The sequence below is a fragment of the Rhamphochromis sp. 'chilingali' genome (assembly GCF_963969265.1).
Source record: "Rhamphochromis sp. 'chilingali' genome assembly, chromosome: 19".
NCBI lineage: Eukaryota > Metazoa > Chordata > Actinopteri > Cichliformes > Cichlidae > Rhamphochromis > Rhamphochromis sp. 'chilingali'.
Genome location: NC_137946.1, coordinates 27,376,887 through 27,394,594, shown reverse-complemented (window position 1 = coordinate 27,394,594; position 17,708 = coordinate 27,376,887). Strand labels below are relative to the sequence as shown.

Below are 17,708 nucleotides of genomic sequence, written 5' to 3'. Positions count from 1 at the left end.
CCAGTGTTGTTATTGTGGTTTTTTCTCTTGTCTCCATCCCCAATATTTTGAACCTTAACAGGGGTCATATGATTGTTAGTTTTTTCTCTCTCTATGTATTATTGTAGTATTATTGAATTCTAGCATGATATGGGCTACGCAGACAGTAAGTAGTTTGCAGGTCTGAAAAGTGAGGCTAATGTTCGAATGCCTTAAACCTGCTTTTTGTTTGAAATGGCAACTGGGGGCTTTGTTTGTAATTTGAACCACAACTTCCTGTCCTTTAGTCTCTGGTAAATGCCAGTCTGATCTGTCCTCAGTAAAGGCTTCTCATGAGTTTATGGGATCAATATTTAGGTAAAAACCAGTTCATTTACCATTTAAGTTTAGTCTCGCTGCAGTGGCTTATCCTCCATTCTCCATTACCCTCTTCCGTCACACTAACCCTCCTTCACTTCATCCATGAATCTTCTCTAAGTAAGTTTAACAAAAAAAAAAAAAAAAAAAAAAAAAGGATAGGTTTTAAACATCTCTTCAGTCTTTATTGGTTTTATAATGGTTAATGAAGGTTTTTTTTTATGGCGAGGTAATTCGGAGACATGATGCAACAAAAATGCAACCAGACAGAAAAATCCCTGGGAGATATTAAAGTCTGCCTTGTGCTCCCAATGGCCAATTCACACCAGCTGCGGCAGCTTATTGAGCTTCAGGCACATAGACAGACATGACCATTTGTTTTGGCATTGTTAACAGTTAATTGGTTCATACATTCACAATAAAGTATTGGTTGTAATGAAAAAAAAAAAAAAAAAAAAAAAAAAAGTAAGTTTACTTTGTAAATTATGGTCATTCCAAGTTTTACAAAGCATGATGATTCAGGATACGCTCTATGGCTAAAAACGAGTGATTGACAGGCCATTCAGTTAGATCTGCCCCTCTCTTGACATCTCGTTTCACATACCTATGTCCATGTACTGTACGTTATAGCACGGCTATAGATTCTGGATTAAAAAACCCAGGTGCTTCGGTCCAATACTGTTAGACAAAAACCACTAATTCAGTAATAGAAATACAGGATTTATTGACATAATTCGTGCATTTATTTTAGGAGCTGCAATATGAAAGGTTGCAAAACTGTGTTTGCTGGTGATACTTTTCAGATATTGTGGCAACCTGATTACCTCCTGGCCCTGCTTTACAACCTTCATCTCCTTGTGGTCACTATAAAATGCAGTAATACCTCTAAAAGACAATATACTCTCGCATTAAGAAGCCATGTTGGGCTCCTGACTGCTGTTTTCAATGATACTGAGCACTATAATTCCACTGAGGCGCTCTAATATCACATGACGTCAATTATTGTGTTGCTATTGACCTTAATCAAATTAGTTATAGCTGGCTGGCTCCAATTTGAAAATGGATAGGAACTCAAACTGAACAAAGTGGTAACAATACCACACATTAGTATGTGACAGTGCATTACTATGTAAGGATGTGTTAGTGGTTAGGATAGATGGTGGCACATCTAAATTCATAAAATTTCTAAGTCACTTCACCAGATGGTGTTTATGTATTTTAAGGCCCTGACAAATGTAATGAATGTTTGTTTCCTTTCCCTCCCCGTGCCGGTGTTGTTGTATGTTCTGTTTATAGTGTGGGTTAAATGAATTGGTTGTCAGCGCCGTTTACGGTCTTTCATCAATTAAAAATAATGCTACCCTGCCGCCTGATTGTTTTATTTGCAGTAGGTACACATTTATTATGCATATTTCTCATTCCTGGCTTAGGAACAATTATTCATTTGTCGCTGTATCGAATTAGGCAAAGATTAGCTGTAGTTTGTTGATGGGAGACATCATAATGTTGAATAAAGCAGCGCATTTGTGGTTTTAAGGTCAGTTTTCATCTCTCTTGGCCGTGACTATTATTATGAACCTAATGCACCCGAGGAAAGTGTGAAAGTTACTTTTCAAGTAAAAACTTTCTTCTGCCCTGACACTGACAATAAGAATACAACTAGCTAAGCATTAGAGAAAATAAGTTAGGTTACTGAAAAAGAAGAAGCAGTTCTTGAAAAGGGTTTAATAAGTATAAAAAATGACATGTGACTACTATATCCTAATTGCAGGAGTTGGTCAGCAAGATATCTCCATTTAGAAATTTATTTAGTGGTGAAAACAGTAATTTAGTCATTTTCCCATGTCACTTTCTAAACCCTGCCAAGCACTTAAAAGCCATGTGGTGGGACTCTAACAGATTTTTTAAAGTTCTCTTTTCTGTCCTTCTAATGGGAAATTGCTAAAAAAAAAAAAAATCCAATCCCACTCTGATAGATTCATTTGGCAGTGGGTCTCTGATCTGTGCAGCACACTGTGGGTAAATGAAATCAACTGGCAGAGCGTATTATGGCCATATGAGTCTGCTGCCTTCAATCTATATACACAGTAATAATGGAATGCCCCTGATAGTTGAAAGCAAAGAGAGGACATCTGGCAGAAACTATAAGTGGGTTGTTTCAACCTGAAAATATTGGCCCTGCCGACGTGAGGTTGGCTTTATCAGGTGAAGCCCACGCATCTCAACGTAAGTTCTGCTCACCGGGGACTGAAATAACTTGCCAATATACTGTACAGAGATTTTTTTGTTGTTGTTTTTTTACTGCAGAGACAGTCAATGATCATAATTCTTTTTCAGTGAGAGTCTGTTTAGGGTGTGATTTTCTCCAGACATTCTTTCTTCTTATTAAGAGGTGGCATTAAAGTGGAAGGCAAAATGAGAACTAGAATCATGTACACACCCATAAATACCCAACATGATGCGATCACAGCTGAGCCTGCTTTTGTTAAGAGTCTAAGGTAACAGTGAAAGCTCCCTTTATTCTCTCTCGTAGATGCACCTGCACCATAAATGTTATATTTATTTATAAATTGTATAAAAACTGTATATAGTTTTCATAATAAGCATGCATAACCTTTCTTAATTTTATAGTTCAATACATTCACTTTCTCTTAGGCTGCCTTCCATGATCCACTGAGTGTTTCTTCTTCACTCACCTCTTTTCACTCTGTATTAGCCCTTTTCCAGCCTGTTCCTACTCCCCTCAGCTCGACTCAGTTTTAGAGTTTTCAGAAGGTGGTTGTAACCTGTCCCGTGTACTTTTTTACTACCTACTCGGCCAGGGTCCCAAGCCATCTGAGTCAGTCTGAAAGTGTAACATCACCAGACTGTATGCCACCAATTGGCCAGCCAGTGGCATCACTTGATGGCTCATGAGAGTGACTCCTTGAAAATCAAAATCTCAATTTATGAAGCCCAACATTGTGGTCCATGGACTGAGCAGCGGGTATACAATCGCCTCGACATCCTCCCTTGTTGTGATGCACTTGTGTTGCATACAAATGACGTCACGAGACTTTCTGTTGCGTTGCTGTAATGACTCCAAACCACGTATGTGATACTCAGTTGTAATGGAAAATGACCGAAACTGAAACAACCGAAAGTAGACTTGAGTTTAGCCGAGCAGGTATTTTGTGTTTATACATCACTTTGCATTTAATCATTGGTTATTACTCATCTTTGGCTCTCTTCCACAGTGTGCCTTTTCTCCCCCCAATCATCCCCGACTGATTAAGATGACTTCCCCTCCCTGAACCTGGTTCTGCTGAATGTTGCTACCTGTCAAAGGCAGTCGCCAAAGTGCCTGCTCACATCGGGGGTCATCTGACTAGTGAAAATAAATTGGAATTGAATTATAAAAATCTTACCCAGCATATTGACTATTTTGAAAATTGCTGTATTTTCTCCAAGATGAAAAATGAAATGCATTTTGCTGTTTAATAAATTTATAGTTTTCAAAGAGTTATACATTAGTTTAATACAACTTTGATCTTGACTGTGTAGTTTTGCCAATCAATATCATATCTCTCAATAATTTCTTATTCAAGAGGATAAGACACAAAAAAAATCAGGCAATCAAACTGGTTGTCAACATGCAAACAGTCAACCAAAAAAAACAAACCCAAACCCTTAAATGATCCCAGTGCAACAAAAGCAGATATTTGATGTTTCCTTATTACCCTTCCTTGTATCAAGTAAGTTCACCTGGAGATCAATAAGTGACCTGATTTAAAGCAAAACGATTGCGATAAGCATTATGTAGTCCATGCAATCACCACACAGGTTGCTGTCAGACGAATCACCAAAATGTCCCCACTGTGACGTTTGTATGTTCTTCCCATTTCTGCCAGGCTTCTCCGATTTCTTCCCGCACATGCACCCAATGTCAGTGATGGGAATAACGGTGTTACAAGAAACGGCGTTACTAATGGCGTTACTTTTTTCAGTAATGAGTAATCTAACTAATTACTATTCCTATCGTTACAACGCCGTTACTGTTACTAACAAGAAAATGCCGTGCGGTCACGTTACTATTTTTCAACAAACAGACGGTTGAAGCTGTCTTCAGCTTACCGCATCAGTTGCACGGAAGTAGCTGTAAGTAATCTGGGTGCTACAGCTTTAAGCAGCTGCGTGAGCTCCCGCGGACGGCAATCACTTTCTGGTAGATGATCACTTTTTGGTACAACACCTGGGGCAAAACAATCGCATGAGTGCTGCTGTTTGACTGAGGAAGAATAAAGTAGTCGTGGTAAGCCAATCACATGACCACTTTAAGATGACAAAGCAACAAGTTGATATATACCAGTTTTTAATTGTGTTGATAGGCCACGTAAAACCAGAGTCATGATAAACAATATATACGCCTGTTTTTCCTCAATAGTTTCGTCATGTTTACTGTCTAAGGACAGCGCTAGCAAGCACTCTCTGCTTATGAGCAAAAAAACCCAAAAAACAAAACAAAACCCCGCCCTTTCGTGTTGGTGGAAAAATGCACCATGTCAACCAATCAAAAAATGATATGGCAACATGACATTTGGTTGTTTAGGAAGAGGGGGAAGTTTTAGGAGTGACAGCGAGAGACAGAGAGAGAGACAGCAGAAAAAGAGAGAGAGTGAGTTTTGAGATTTGTGATGTTTAGTGTGTTTGGAGTGTGTAGTTAATGTGTTGTGTTGTGTAGTTAGTGTTGTGGATAGTTTTGTGTTGTGTGTCCGAACAATGAGGCGACTGCTGTCTCCAGGTAGAAACAGGAGTGATACACCTGCTGCTGTCAGACCTGCAGGTATCAGACTGTGATGTTCTCCTTTATAGTGGACAGAAATATTTGGAGTGGCACAAATAATTTGTGTGACATCTTATTGAATGCAGAACAGCTGATTGTTCTGTAAATAGTTTGAAATGGTTATTTAAAAAAGGGGTAAAAGGTAAATGGCTGCAAATAACTTTATTGTTTGCAAAACTTGTGCATATAATTTTAAAATTGTCAATTAATATTTGCATTTAAAGTTATGAAATGTGATTCATTGAACATATTTGTGGTTGTTACAGTAAAAAAATAACTTTTTTCTAATTGGATTTTATGTTTTTTGTCTGATTTTAGATCAATTGTGTTAATACAGTATGTCAAAATAAAAACATAACTATAAATTCAGACACGTGAGGTTGTGCTGAAAACAATGATACCAAATAAGGCAAAGTAAATAGTTTTTAAAGGTGAAATGTAGAGGAAACATCAAAAGTGGTTAAAATGGCCAATTATACCCTGGACCCCAGAGGGTTAAACATTTTTTTTAAAGTAACACCATAGTTACTTTTCAAGTAATTAATTACTTTTAGAATCTTGTAACTCAGTTACTAACTCAGTTACTTTTTTGAAGAAGTAATTTATTACTTTTTCAAAGTAACTTGCCCAACACTGCCCAAGGTTAACTGGTGACTTTAAATAGGCCATAGGTGTGAATCTGAGGGTGAATGGTCTGGTTTACCCCTGCAAAAGCACAGAAACCTATCCAGAGTGTACCGTGACTCTTGCCCACAGCTGGGAGACAGCTGGGACTGGCTTCAGCCCTACTGTGATTCCTCCTTGCCATTGGGAGACTTCTAATCAGTCACAAATTTGCGAGATGTCCCTTAACATACAGCCACAGTCTTTACAAATTACCGTCAGTGGCATGAGCTCTAAAGTCAGCATCACAGAGTTAATGATGTTCTTCAAGATGCTCGTTTTGAAGAAACAAGAAAGCATGGCTACATCCAGCTGTCGTTTTAGCATGACTGATCCGAACTGAGCAAAGATGCAATTAAGGGCCTGGGTTACTACTTTTTTTTAATTCACTGACTAATTTGCTCATTTTGTGCAAGCAGAGGTTGCAAAATATTTTTTTACGGTTCTTATTATTTACCTTTAAAGTAAATCTATTATTCACAGCAGGAGCATAATTATTTTGCAAAGCAGCACAGATCTCACTTTGAATCAGTCAGGACTGCTATAATCAGAACAGGCCAGAGCAGACTCCACACTCCTTGATCTGAGGCAAAGGAGCTATCAATCAGCCTGCATAGATAGGTATTCTCTTTAATCCAATCAGATGGCATAATCAAGCACAATGCCTGTGATTTCTGCCAGCCTTGTGAGATTTGATCCAATTGAGCGGTCTGTCAGAGAGGCTTTGATTGCATTTGGAGCTCAGGCTGATTTCTGAGACGAGGCATAAAGTGATGTTTTCTATCTGCACCCTTTGGAGATTTATAGTCACAATAGCCTCGAGTTCTGCTGTTGAAAGAGTGAGATAAAATTTGCTTATTTCAAAAGGGTCTAATTTTCAACTGCTCATGTTCAAGTTATTGTTCACCTCTAGTGTTCGCCTTTTTCCACAACCCACCTAGAGTATGATCTATAATTGACTTCCTGAATGAGAGATGAGTTTCAAATAAAAGGCGACTCGTGTGTCTGTAGTGAGTAAATGCTACAGAACCATCAAATTCACAGAATTGTCATAGTAATCCCACTATTTATGTACCATTATTCACAGCTTCATATAGATGTTTGCTTGCACCAACTCTTGACATCTTACCAATTAAGCTGATGCCATAGTGAAGTGTCACGTTACTGTGATGGTGCAAAGTACAGTGGTGCAGCAGTCTAATTTGAAAAATTAACTCTTTTCCAACATGTTTTTGCGCACCTGGCTTTTCTTTTGAATCCCTGCTGAGAACGATTTGGGAACAACAAGCAGTGACGACCACCTGGTTACTTCCACTGACAACAAAACAACATGAGGTACTAAACCTTGGCCTACTATTTGTCCTTTGAACATCAAAACTCATCTTCACCCACTCACTTGCACACATACTTACAAAGTAAAAATATAGCTGAAGTTGTCTAAATTCTGTTACTTTTTTATTTAATGTTTCTATGTTAATCAGCCCTTCAAAGAGCTTTTGTGCATTTATTTGTGTATATGAGTTGTAATTTGCCATGTTAATGCCTCAGATTGCAACCCTACCATTTCTAGGCTGCAATTGCTAAGAATAAATTATTTAATGCCAGAGAAAGATTTAAAATGGCACAATCAGATGCACTTTTTTTAAATGGCACCAGAAAATTACAAGGCAACAGAAGCCACATTGTGATGTTCTATTTTTTTTAAGTATTTGCTTTTTTGCAGATGGGAATAAAATTGTGGGAAATATTCTTTCTTTTGTATAAATCGGATTGCAACATATCAACTTGATGCTTTTGTATTACAACGAAGTGTAGTCTGCCGTGGTCTCATCCTGACTAAAGCTCTCAGAAAGACAGCATATTAATACTGTATTTTCAAAATGTGGCTCTAAAACAACATCTGCTTATTTCTTTCACGAGCCCCCTGCAACTCACTTTCTTCATCGGTGAATAGAAGCTCTGGGTGAGCTAGCGTAGCATCTGTTTTGGCCATGGTGCAGATATTTTTTGGAGCTCACTACTATTACTAGTGCATGCCCATGCTACAGTATTGTTTGGCGTCTCTGTGTTTCTGGTATAACTACACATAGACAAAAGTAAAAACGCACTTGGTTGCCAGCTAACATGACGGCATCTTAAGATATTACGCATAATTCAACTTTTGCCAGTATAAATTTGTGTTGTTGTAAAATTGAAATAATAAAATGCTTTTATAAGGTGATATCGGAGCATAACTGCTAAAATGGGTCGCTTTAGTCTATTGATAGGTGGTTGCTAGGCAACATGATGACAATAATATTTGGTATAAAAAGGAACCTTCAGGGGCCTAAGATGTATCTATGTGCCAAGTGTGGTTGCTCAACTCCTGATCATCTCGGGAAAAATGGGTCATGTTAGCACATTGCTACACGGTTGTGTCGTGGTCCCTGGGATTTGGAGCCTTGTTTTCAATTTTTCGATTAGTTCTTCATTGTTAGTGGTTTTGTGATTTATGTTCAACTTTTGTTCCCTCTGAAATTTAGCACTATGATTTATTTAGTGTATATGGTGTTATTTATTATTTCCTTTCCAGTGGTCTGTTTGCATTTTACTTATTATTTGATGTTCATTATTTTAGGTTTTCCTTGGGCTGGGCTTCTGTATAGGTGTAGGGTGTGTGTAGGGTTATAATTTTTTGTGGTTTAATTACTAGCTCTGTTCTTTGAGTCTTCTGTTCTTAGTTTGGTTACATTCAGGTTATCCTTTAGTAAGTTCCTGTATTATGGATTAGCATTAAATGCTCATTTTGCTTCCCATGCTTTGCATTTGGGTCGACAACAAACAGCTTTCACAGCCGAGTTATGATGGGTTGCCATTCAACATGAAGATGTCATAATATCTCATGTAAATAAGAACATTCCCAAGATGTCCCTGTATGCCAAGTTTGGCTTATTTAACTCCTGATTGGTTTGGCAAAATTGGTTAATTTTAGCTCACTGCTAGTTGGTTGCTAGGCACATGATCTCATCATAAAGTCTAACATAGATAAGAACCTTTGGGGGCTTAGGATGTGCCTGTGTGCCATGTTTGGCTTATTTAACTCCTGATTGGTTTGGCAAAATTGGTTAATTTTAGCTCACTGCTAGTTGGTTGCTAGGCAACATGATCTCATCATAAAGTCTGACATAGATAGGAACCTATGTGCCTAGTTTGATTGCTCAACTCCTTATCATATAAGACGAGCTGACAGCCAAGAAAACACGCAAGATTAACATCCTAATACTGCATTTTCTTTGAGGATTATGCATACCTGTTGCAGCCCCAGACTCATTAGTTTTAGCTGTTAAATGATGGCTTCAGTGTATAACTTGGTAAAAGACAAAAACATCATGACTAAATAAAGCTGCCACTGTGGAATAAAAATGGGAATACACAGGGAAGGATCCAGCACACTGGGAGCAAGGCAGCATGCATGCACATGAGCGCACACACAGACACTCACACAATCATAAGCACACAGAGATAAACAGGTTGCGTGAAGGTGATACTGTACCTTGATTTATTTCGGGGTAGGAGATGGTGGTGGTGATGATGGTGGTGGTGGTGGTGGCTGTGGTGGATTTAGGGGTAGTGGTGGGAGCATCTGGATGAGGGGACAAATACATGACAAACAAAAGCGGGGAAACAAATAAGTATAAAAGCCATGAAGATAAAATAAAGTCACTGTGAACACTACTGATAGTATCTCGGGCCAGCAGCTCTTTGTGTGCCACCGTGTGTGGGTGATTTAAAGGTCTGCGGCAGACTTTCTGATAAATTAGCTGGATCGCAGTGCATTAAATATGTTGACACAATGATGATACTTCAACAGATCATCTCGTCCCACCCGAATGAGATGATCAAAGATCTTGTTGGGAACTCTTCTCTTTTATGTCTATTCACAGGCATTACACCATGACATGAAAGATAGCAAGCACATGTTTGTTAGAAGTGATTAAATGTCTAATGAGTAACAAGTGCTGGGGTTGTACTTATGCTGTCATTGTTATGCAGTGAGGAGTTTTGACAAATAAATATGCCTGTGCATTCTTAATTTCTCAGAGGAGAAGAGCACAAAGTTGCTGATGATACTAGCCCAAAACAAAAAAAAGCAAAAGATTGATGCAGAAATTCAAACGATAAATGACACGGCACAAAAACAGAAGGAGGGGATTAACAACACACACATATAAAACAAATGAAAGGCATCAAGCAGGGCCGTTGAGAACACAGATTTTGACCACAGACCATTTTTCCTCCCACAGCTTTTTCCCTTTTACTTCATTAGCTGGGTTAGACTCCCCACACTGACAATGACCAGGGGGAGATATCAAAGTGACATTTTCCCTGTTGGAGTGGCAGGGCTGCACTGATATGAAGCCACTGGGATTGCTGCTTGGTTAGAGACCTCCCATGCCGCTCTGATTGCCTAGCAATGGGCTGAAAAACCTGTTGGGGTTATTAAAAGGTGCTGAAAAAACAAGTAATTTGTGGCTGTTGATAAGGAGGGAGGCTGGTCTACACTTTAATGAAGTATTGGGTTATAAGAATGATTGGAAAGAAATGTTTATGGACAGAGGAGGAAGGAGAGGAAAGTTAAGCAGACAAAGGTGAAGGAGACAGAAGAAGGGTCGGCTTAACAGTTGCACAGACTGTATAGTGCTTTTTTTACCTTTAATTGATAGCACTTGTATGCTGCTATAATTATATTTACTGAAATGAATTTTCATAAACTATTTTTAAAAAGTAAGCTTGTGTTTATCTTTGGCAAACTTCTGCGCTTGATATGTTCCTACATAGAGATCCTACTGCAACTGAAACCTGTGCAAAACAAGTACACTTTCTTACTCTTTATTAGTTTACTTTTAATTTGCTCTAAATAATAGCACACCGTTGCAACTGGTAACTGGGACAGAGTTGTGTACTAGATACATGACAGGAAACTGAATACTGAAAAATAGACTGACCAGTTTTTTTTTAATTCTTGTCAAAGCTACTGACGATAATACACCAACATACAGAACTGTGCAAAAGTCTCGAGCCAACATTTGTTTTTTTATATTTTGAAGAATGGAAGAAAGCTTGAAGGCACAAGCAGAGTTTGTGCAAGTCGAACCACTTTGAGAGTTAATATTTGCTATGACTGCCTTTATTCTTCAACACAGCCTCAAGTCTCTTAGGGAAACTTTGTCATTTCTTTCAATAGTCTTTAGGAATAGTTCTCTGGGCTTCTAGAGGGACATTCAAAGCTCTTCATTGGATGTTGGCTGCCTTTTGCTCTGTTCTCTGTGCAGATGATCCTAAACTGTTTCAGTCATTTTTGGGGACCACATAGTGTCCCATCGACTGCTTACTGTCCCATTGTTTTGTTTTTTAACCAGGAATTCATTAACTGCATTGGCTAGTGTTTTGGATCATTGCCATGCCAATCAGATGCTTTGAAGATGATGCTACATGGATACATTGATTTAACAAAAAAAAAAATCAATTTAGAACATAAGACCTGTTGCCACTGACTTTCAGTCCAGTTTTTGTGAAATTTGGCATACCTCAGCCTTTTCTCTCCAGTTCCCTTTCTTAATAATGGCTTCGTAACAACCAACCTTCCATTGAGACCACTTCTAATGAGGCTTCGGTGAACAGCTGACAGATCAACTGAAGGACAAGATCCATCTCTCAGGTCTTCACAGATTTTTCTTTCTTTTTCTTAAGGGCACACCTTTCAGATACTGTTCATCTGCTAAAGATGGTGTTTTAGGTCTGATATGTCTTTGCTATGACAATATGAGAAATCTTCTGCCACTAAGTCTTTGCAAATCATCTTGCTGGGGCACAAATATTATTTTATGCCCTTCAAACTGTGGTATCATTGCCATTTTTCATAGATTAAACGAAGCCAATGGAACCAGCTCATGTTTTTACAGGCTGCAAGTAACAAAGTGTCTAAATTGGTTCTTTGCTAAATTATCTGTTATATGTAGACTAAAAACTCGCTCATTCCTTGAGTTTGGTGCCTGTTTTAATACTTGCATGAGTCAGAGGGCAGCGCAAAGCAAAAGACCTCCAGAAATCTGTGCTTAAGATCCCTTTAAAAATGACAAAAACGTGTGGCTCCATTAATGCAAAATATAAACAAATGAGGTGCAGCTCAAGACTTTTGCACTCTAATGTATATGTTGTGTACAGATAACACAAAGAAGCAGAAGAGGTCCTTTTCCATACACAGAATGTAATAATTAGTCCATTTATTGAGTTTTCTGTATTTTTATGGAAATAGTTTCAAAAAAGTGTTTACTTGTATTAGTATTTTAAAAAGCCACATACAGTAGGAAAAAAAAGGTACACTGTATTAAGTTGCATTAGGGTAACTTTCCAGCTGAGTAAATCACATTTGCAGAACTGAATGTTCAAAGTCTAATGTTTGATCTCATATATTTTTTACTATGAAATGAGCCTGAATTAAAAAGCTTAGATTCCAAAGATACATTAAAATGATAATAAACATTACCCTGCTGTTTCTGATGCCTTCCGTAAGGGTACAGAGGTTGTTTATTATATAAAAGGAATCCTCCCTGAGGGCAGAAGCTGTTCGTAGCAAGTTCATAAAAATCACAGTTGTTGGTTTCAAAAGTATCTGTTTTATGCACTCAATTAAAAGTGAATCAAGCATTTCAAATACAAAGCAGCCCCTCAGAACTCTTCCTGAAGCAAAATTGACAATTCAAATTGAGGCCTCCAGGTAATCAGGATTAGTATTGGAACTCTATTGATGTGCGTTAGAGTTTTAATCTATCCACAGTTCTGTTATTTAAAGACAACCTTGATAATACAAAAGACTGTACAGACCAATGAGCAGACAAAGGGAGAGAGAGAAATGATCCATTGGGAAGTCGGCTGGCATGCAAAGCTTGAACTGATGAGTTTCACACATGCTTGAGAGCCAACAAACTCCAGCTCGGAGGTGGTGCTGTCTAATTGGTTTTATCCCATCATGAACTGTGAGGGTCCAGCAGATGTTTGGGATCATCAGTGTCAACAACTCATTAAAAACTTAGCATTACAAAAAAGATTCAAAGGAACACTGGCGAGACTGTCTGAACGTACACTACATCTCTCGTTATTGGTGGCTAGCTGGTGCAATGTATCAAAGAATGCTGGAGCTCATTGACTTTCAAATGTGACAGGCTGAATGTGTTTTTCCTCCCGCTGAGTCACCGGGCCTTGTTTACTGATGAGGCTTATGAATCAGTTTCTGGTTTGAACGAAAGGAGCAGGGGCCCGTTCTTCGTACCTCGCTAAGTAGGTTAGCCGGATTAGATTGTTGACGATTTCGCGTGATCCTGGATCGTTCGGTTCCCCGAAGCTCATCCGGGACTTGCTGTCATAGCAACAGAGCCGTAAGCGTAAACCTGCTCGGGAGCAGGCTTACTTTATGTAAACAGGATTAGATCGCGGCCACGCAGGTATGTCCGCGTCATCATACGAAAGCAACAGCGATATTCCACCACTGTTTCACCATAAATAAATAACATCAATGTAACTAAAGACAATGCAGCACCTGATCCATTTATTGATTTCACACAGGTCATTTCCTAAAAAAGGGAAATGTACTATTAACATTCTATTACATGTATGTGATTATTACAGATGTAATTCATATTTCAGAGTAGCAATTGTAAATTACTTCGTGTAATCAAGATGAGAGACCACGGCTATAAAAGCGAAGGTGGATTTGGGAAGCCTGTCGCAGCCATGTCCTGTCCGTATACGCGAGCCACCCATTGCGGAAGGTGCAAGATTGATAAGGAGAGTCCTCAGAATTCAGCGTATATTGCGGGATAGACAGGATCCTTTAGCTCAGCGCGACAGTGTGCTCATAGAGAGATATCGATTTTCCCGTGAGGGTATTATTTACTTAACCAACTTGTTGACGAGGGGGTGCAGGACCACCACCTGTCTTTTTTTGCTCTGCCCTTTTCTTGGTTGCTGTTATAAACAAACAGATTATTCCAGGGTCTCTTTCCAAGAGACTAAAAGCAATATAAGTGATAAATATTACCATTCTGTAGGATATTCTTATATTTCACTTTTACCTGTTCCCATGTTCTAGTGGGTCCTGTCGTGGCTCTAATGTGAAAGAGGATAAAATATAACATATTATAATATAATGTAATATAATATTGGATAATATAGTGTAATATAATAAATCTACCCTACCGCCTACTGGTGTTGGCCAGAGGGGCCGATGGCGCGATATGGCAGCCTGGCTTCTGTCAGTCTGCCCCAGGGCAGCTGTGGCTACAACTGTAGCTGCCTCCACCAGTGTGTGAATGTGAGAGTGACTGAATAGTGGCATTGTAAAGCGCTTTGGGTGCCTTGAAAAGCGCTATATCAATCCACTCCATTATTATTGTTATTATTAAATTACTTACGAGTTTAATTTGTCAGCAACTTCCTGCCAGCCCTCGCTCCTTGCTTTTGCAGCCTTTGCAGTGCTCCCTTGCGTTCTGATTAAACTCTGAAACTCCTGAAATCCCTCACTCAAGAGTTCTTGCTCTGCTGCCGAAAAATACCGAGCCGAGCGCGCTCCGTCGACATTTTCGCCGACCAATCAGAGGGTTGCCGATCAATGTTTCTACTATCGATGCGTGGCCCCTTTTACGACACCCAGTGATGTCACATTACTGCGTCCAGCTGTACTAATCGTCAACAGCAGGTGTGTTCGGGGAACCGGATTAGCGAGCTCACGGTTAGCGCGATGATTTGATCTTGGATGTGTCATTTGATCTTGGATGTAGTAAGCGACGTACGAAGAACGGGCCCCAGGACTGCAGGAAGCCCTGAGACACAGGCCTGACAGGAATCATTCCTGCTAAAGCCAGTGAGTTAAAGAACTCTGTGTGAGCACCAGATGAGACAGGAGCCCTATATTTGCACAATAACATCACCAACCAATAAGAAATTGGGGGAAAGAAATAGCTGCAGCAAAGACTGATTGATAGTAGACAGCAAAGCTATTTAAATTTGCAATGGTTTTAATAAAACAACAGTACTGTTTTTTACATAATGACAATGGTTTGATTTATGTACCACCATTCATATAGACTTATTGTATTTAACACTGGAGTATTTGTAATTCCTAACCCTTTTTTTTGCAGATGAGCTTAACTATCCTTTTACTGACATCACACGCTATGTTCCAGATTACTTAATTAATAATTAAAATGTATTAAACTAATCTTTGCCAAGTAAATGAACTGTTTCCTATATAGCATTTTTCTACTCTACCTCAACTCTAAGCACTTTATACAACATGCCTTACTCACCCATTTATACAAGTGCTTTTTACTTTAATATACTTAAGCACTTTGTAGCTAACATTCACACTCATCAGAGAGAAACTAGGTGTTTGGATCTTGCACAATGATATATGCCAAGCAAACTAGAGCAGCCAGGGATCGAACCACCAACCTTCCAATTAGTAGAGCCCTGTCCTACCTCCTGAGCTACAGCCAGAAGGTACAGGCAAGCACCCTGGCTGTGGTAAATCACTGGCTAGTTTATAGCATACCGCGCTGCTGTCTATTTATTTCCATTTATCTGGGTCTGGGTCCCAGGGACAGCAGTCTAAATCCCCCTTTTCCTTTCCTCCTGTAGCTCATCTGTGGGAACACCAATTTGTTCCCAAGATAGACATCAAATTGTAATCTCTCCAGCTCGTCCTGGGTCCTGCTTTTAGGCGTCGTCCTGGTAGGAAATGCCTGAAGCATCTCACCCTACGAGGCACATGAGTCAAATGGCCGAACTACCTGAGCTGGTTCCTTTAGATGTGGAGGAGTAGAAGTTCTACTCCGTCTCCTCAGAGGAACCTCATTTTCACCACTTGCATCGGTGATCTCATTCTTTCGGTTACTACTCAGAGCTTTTGGCCATAGGTGAGAGCGGGAATGTAGATCAACAGGTAAAACGTTAATATTTTCCAAACTAAATTCAGAAATTTCTAGCCTAATTCTAGCAGCTAAACAAAATTGTAGATGGGGCCTCGTATGATGCTGTCTCTAATTACTTGCGTTCTGTTTTTCCAAAACACTGCATAAATGCATCACTGATTTGTTGTTTTCTTAGGTAATCCAGTTAGAGTCCTTTCCTTTTTTTCGTCTGTTCTTTGAAGCCCTCTTCAGGAACTGTTCTTGATTCAACTGTTAACCCTTTAAGACCTACCATAGAACCAAGTCCGCCAGAGCTTATATTATATTTTTACATGGTGTGGTGCCATTTTTGGGAGCATTTCAAGTTGCTATACATCAATACAACAATTATAGCCCAGATTTTAATAATATGTATTCATTAAGTGCATAGTAATTACATAAATTGCAAAAAAGTGCAATAAACTACAAAAAATTGAAAATCGTTTTTGCTTTTTTAACATATATTTCTAGTTAGAGAAATTTAAGAGGCTTATCCCTCAAAACTGTAAATACAAAAAAGTTGCACAAAATAGTTTCCTACCACAGGAAATTTATTTTGAGTGTCTTCAAAGTTTTATTTTTTGAAATACACCAATTTTTATATACTGCAGGAAAAACGAAAATAAATATTATACTGCAAATTTGCAAAAAAGCAGCATGTGCATCAAAATAAACTATTTCCAGCAGTGCAATATGAGTCCTAAGCATCCCAGAAACGACACAGAAAGTCATAAAGTCAAACATAACTTTTAAAAGCACCAGTATAGGCCCTGAGGCCCTGATGGTAAAAAAAACTACATTTCCGCGAAAATGACGTCACTTCCGGCTTCGGGCAGGTAATGGCGGACATGCAAAAGTTCGCGCTGACGTCTATTCCAACGTAGGAAGTGTTATGAACAGCTGATCGGATCGGCAAAGCGTGTTTCTGGAATATTATGTTTTTGTTGCTGCAAGTGCTTTTTATGCAGTTTTTGCAAAGCTATATGTGGAAGGAAACTGTGACTTAGGACAAGCTGATGGCATAAGATGTAAGTACAACTCCTCCGGTTTCATATGCAAAAAAAATTATTGCGCTAGCTTACGTGGTTGCAGAGCGGGATTTAAAAATAGTTATGCAAAACAGAGCGTGCCCGCTCCGACCGGCTCTAAAGGGTTAAATTGTCTTTTTTTCAGATTCCAAAGTTGTAAATGTGTATAAAAATTCTTTGAACTGTAAAGTTTGATTTCTATTTCCACTGAGAAATTACAAAATATATAAAAAGTAACTAAAATAGCAACAACACAATTCTTGAAGGATGTTGTTGAGTCCAGTATACAACCTATTCAGAATTGAGGTTCTTTCATTCAGAGACAAAAAGTGAAAAAGCTGCTCTCTAATTTGAGAATATGAACAAACACGCACAAATATACTTTGATATTCATTAATGTAATGGGCACCTGACAGGACCTGACAGCCATTTCCATGTGAAATTGTGTATAATTGTAACTTAAGAGTGAAAGCCACTGTGACACAACCCATCTTGCCTGTGGTGATACATTTTAAAGAAACATCTAAAATATTGCCTCTCATATATCTTGTTACGTCTTAATAACAGACAGAAGGGATTTAAAACATAAAGTCCACACAAATTTGTTTTGGAAGTGATGAATTACTTTTCCTCCTCAGAACATTTTACATCTGCAATTTCACTTCCACTCAAGTGCAATTTAAGCAACTAAGAGCACAGGCAGCTTGAACGGGGTGTTTTGGGACACTCTTCAAGGCGTGTTGGATCCGACTCTAAGAGATAACAGTGATTTGTGGGGAAAAACTGCCATGCAATTTGAAGGAGAAGAAGTGTAAAGCAAGTAGAAGGATGACTGAGAGCAACAGGGTCACTAAACATGCTGCTAGTGTGCAA

At 38.9% G+C, this 17,708-nt stretch overlaps 1 protein-coding gene across 3 annotated transcripts in view; it reads right to left on the bottom strand.

Annotated features, from left to right (window-relative positions):
* Positions 1–17,708, bottom strand: part of cadm1a (cell adhesion molecule 1a) — a 501,479-nt gene that overhangs the window by 49,205 nt on the left and 434,566 nt on the right. For all 3 annotated transcript variants that reach the window (XM_080866462.1, XM_080866464.1, XM_080866463.1), the window contains one exon: positions 9,354–9,443. In XM_080866462.1, coding sequence (XP_080722588.1) covers positions 9,354–9,443 — 90 coding nt within the window. The remainder of the gene's footprint in view (positions 1–9,353; positions 9,444–17,708) is intronic.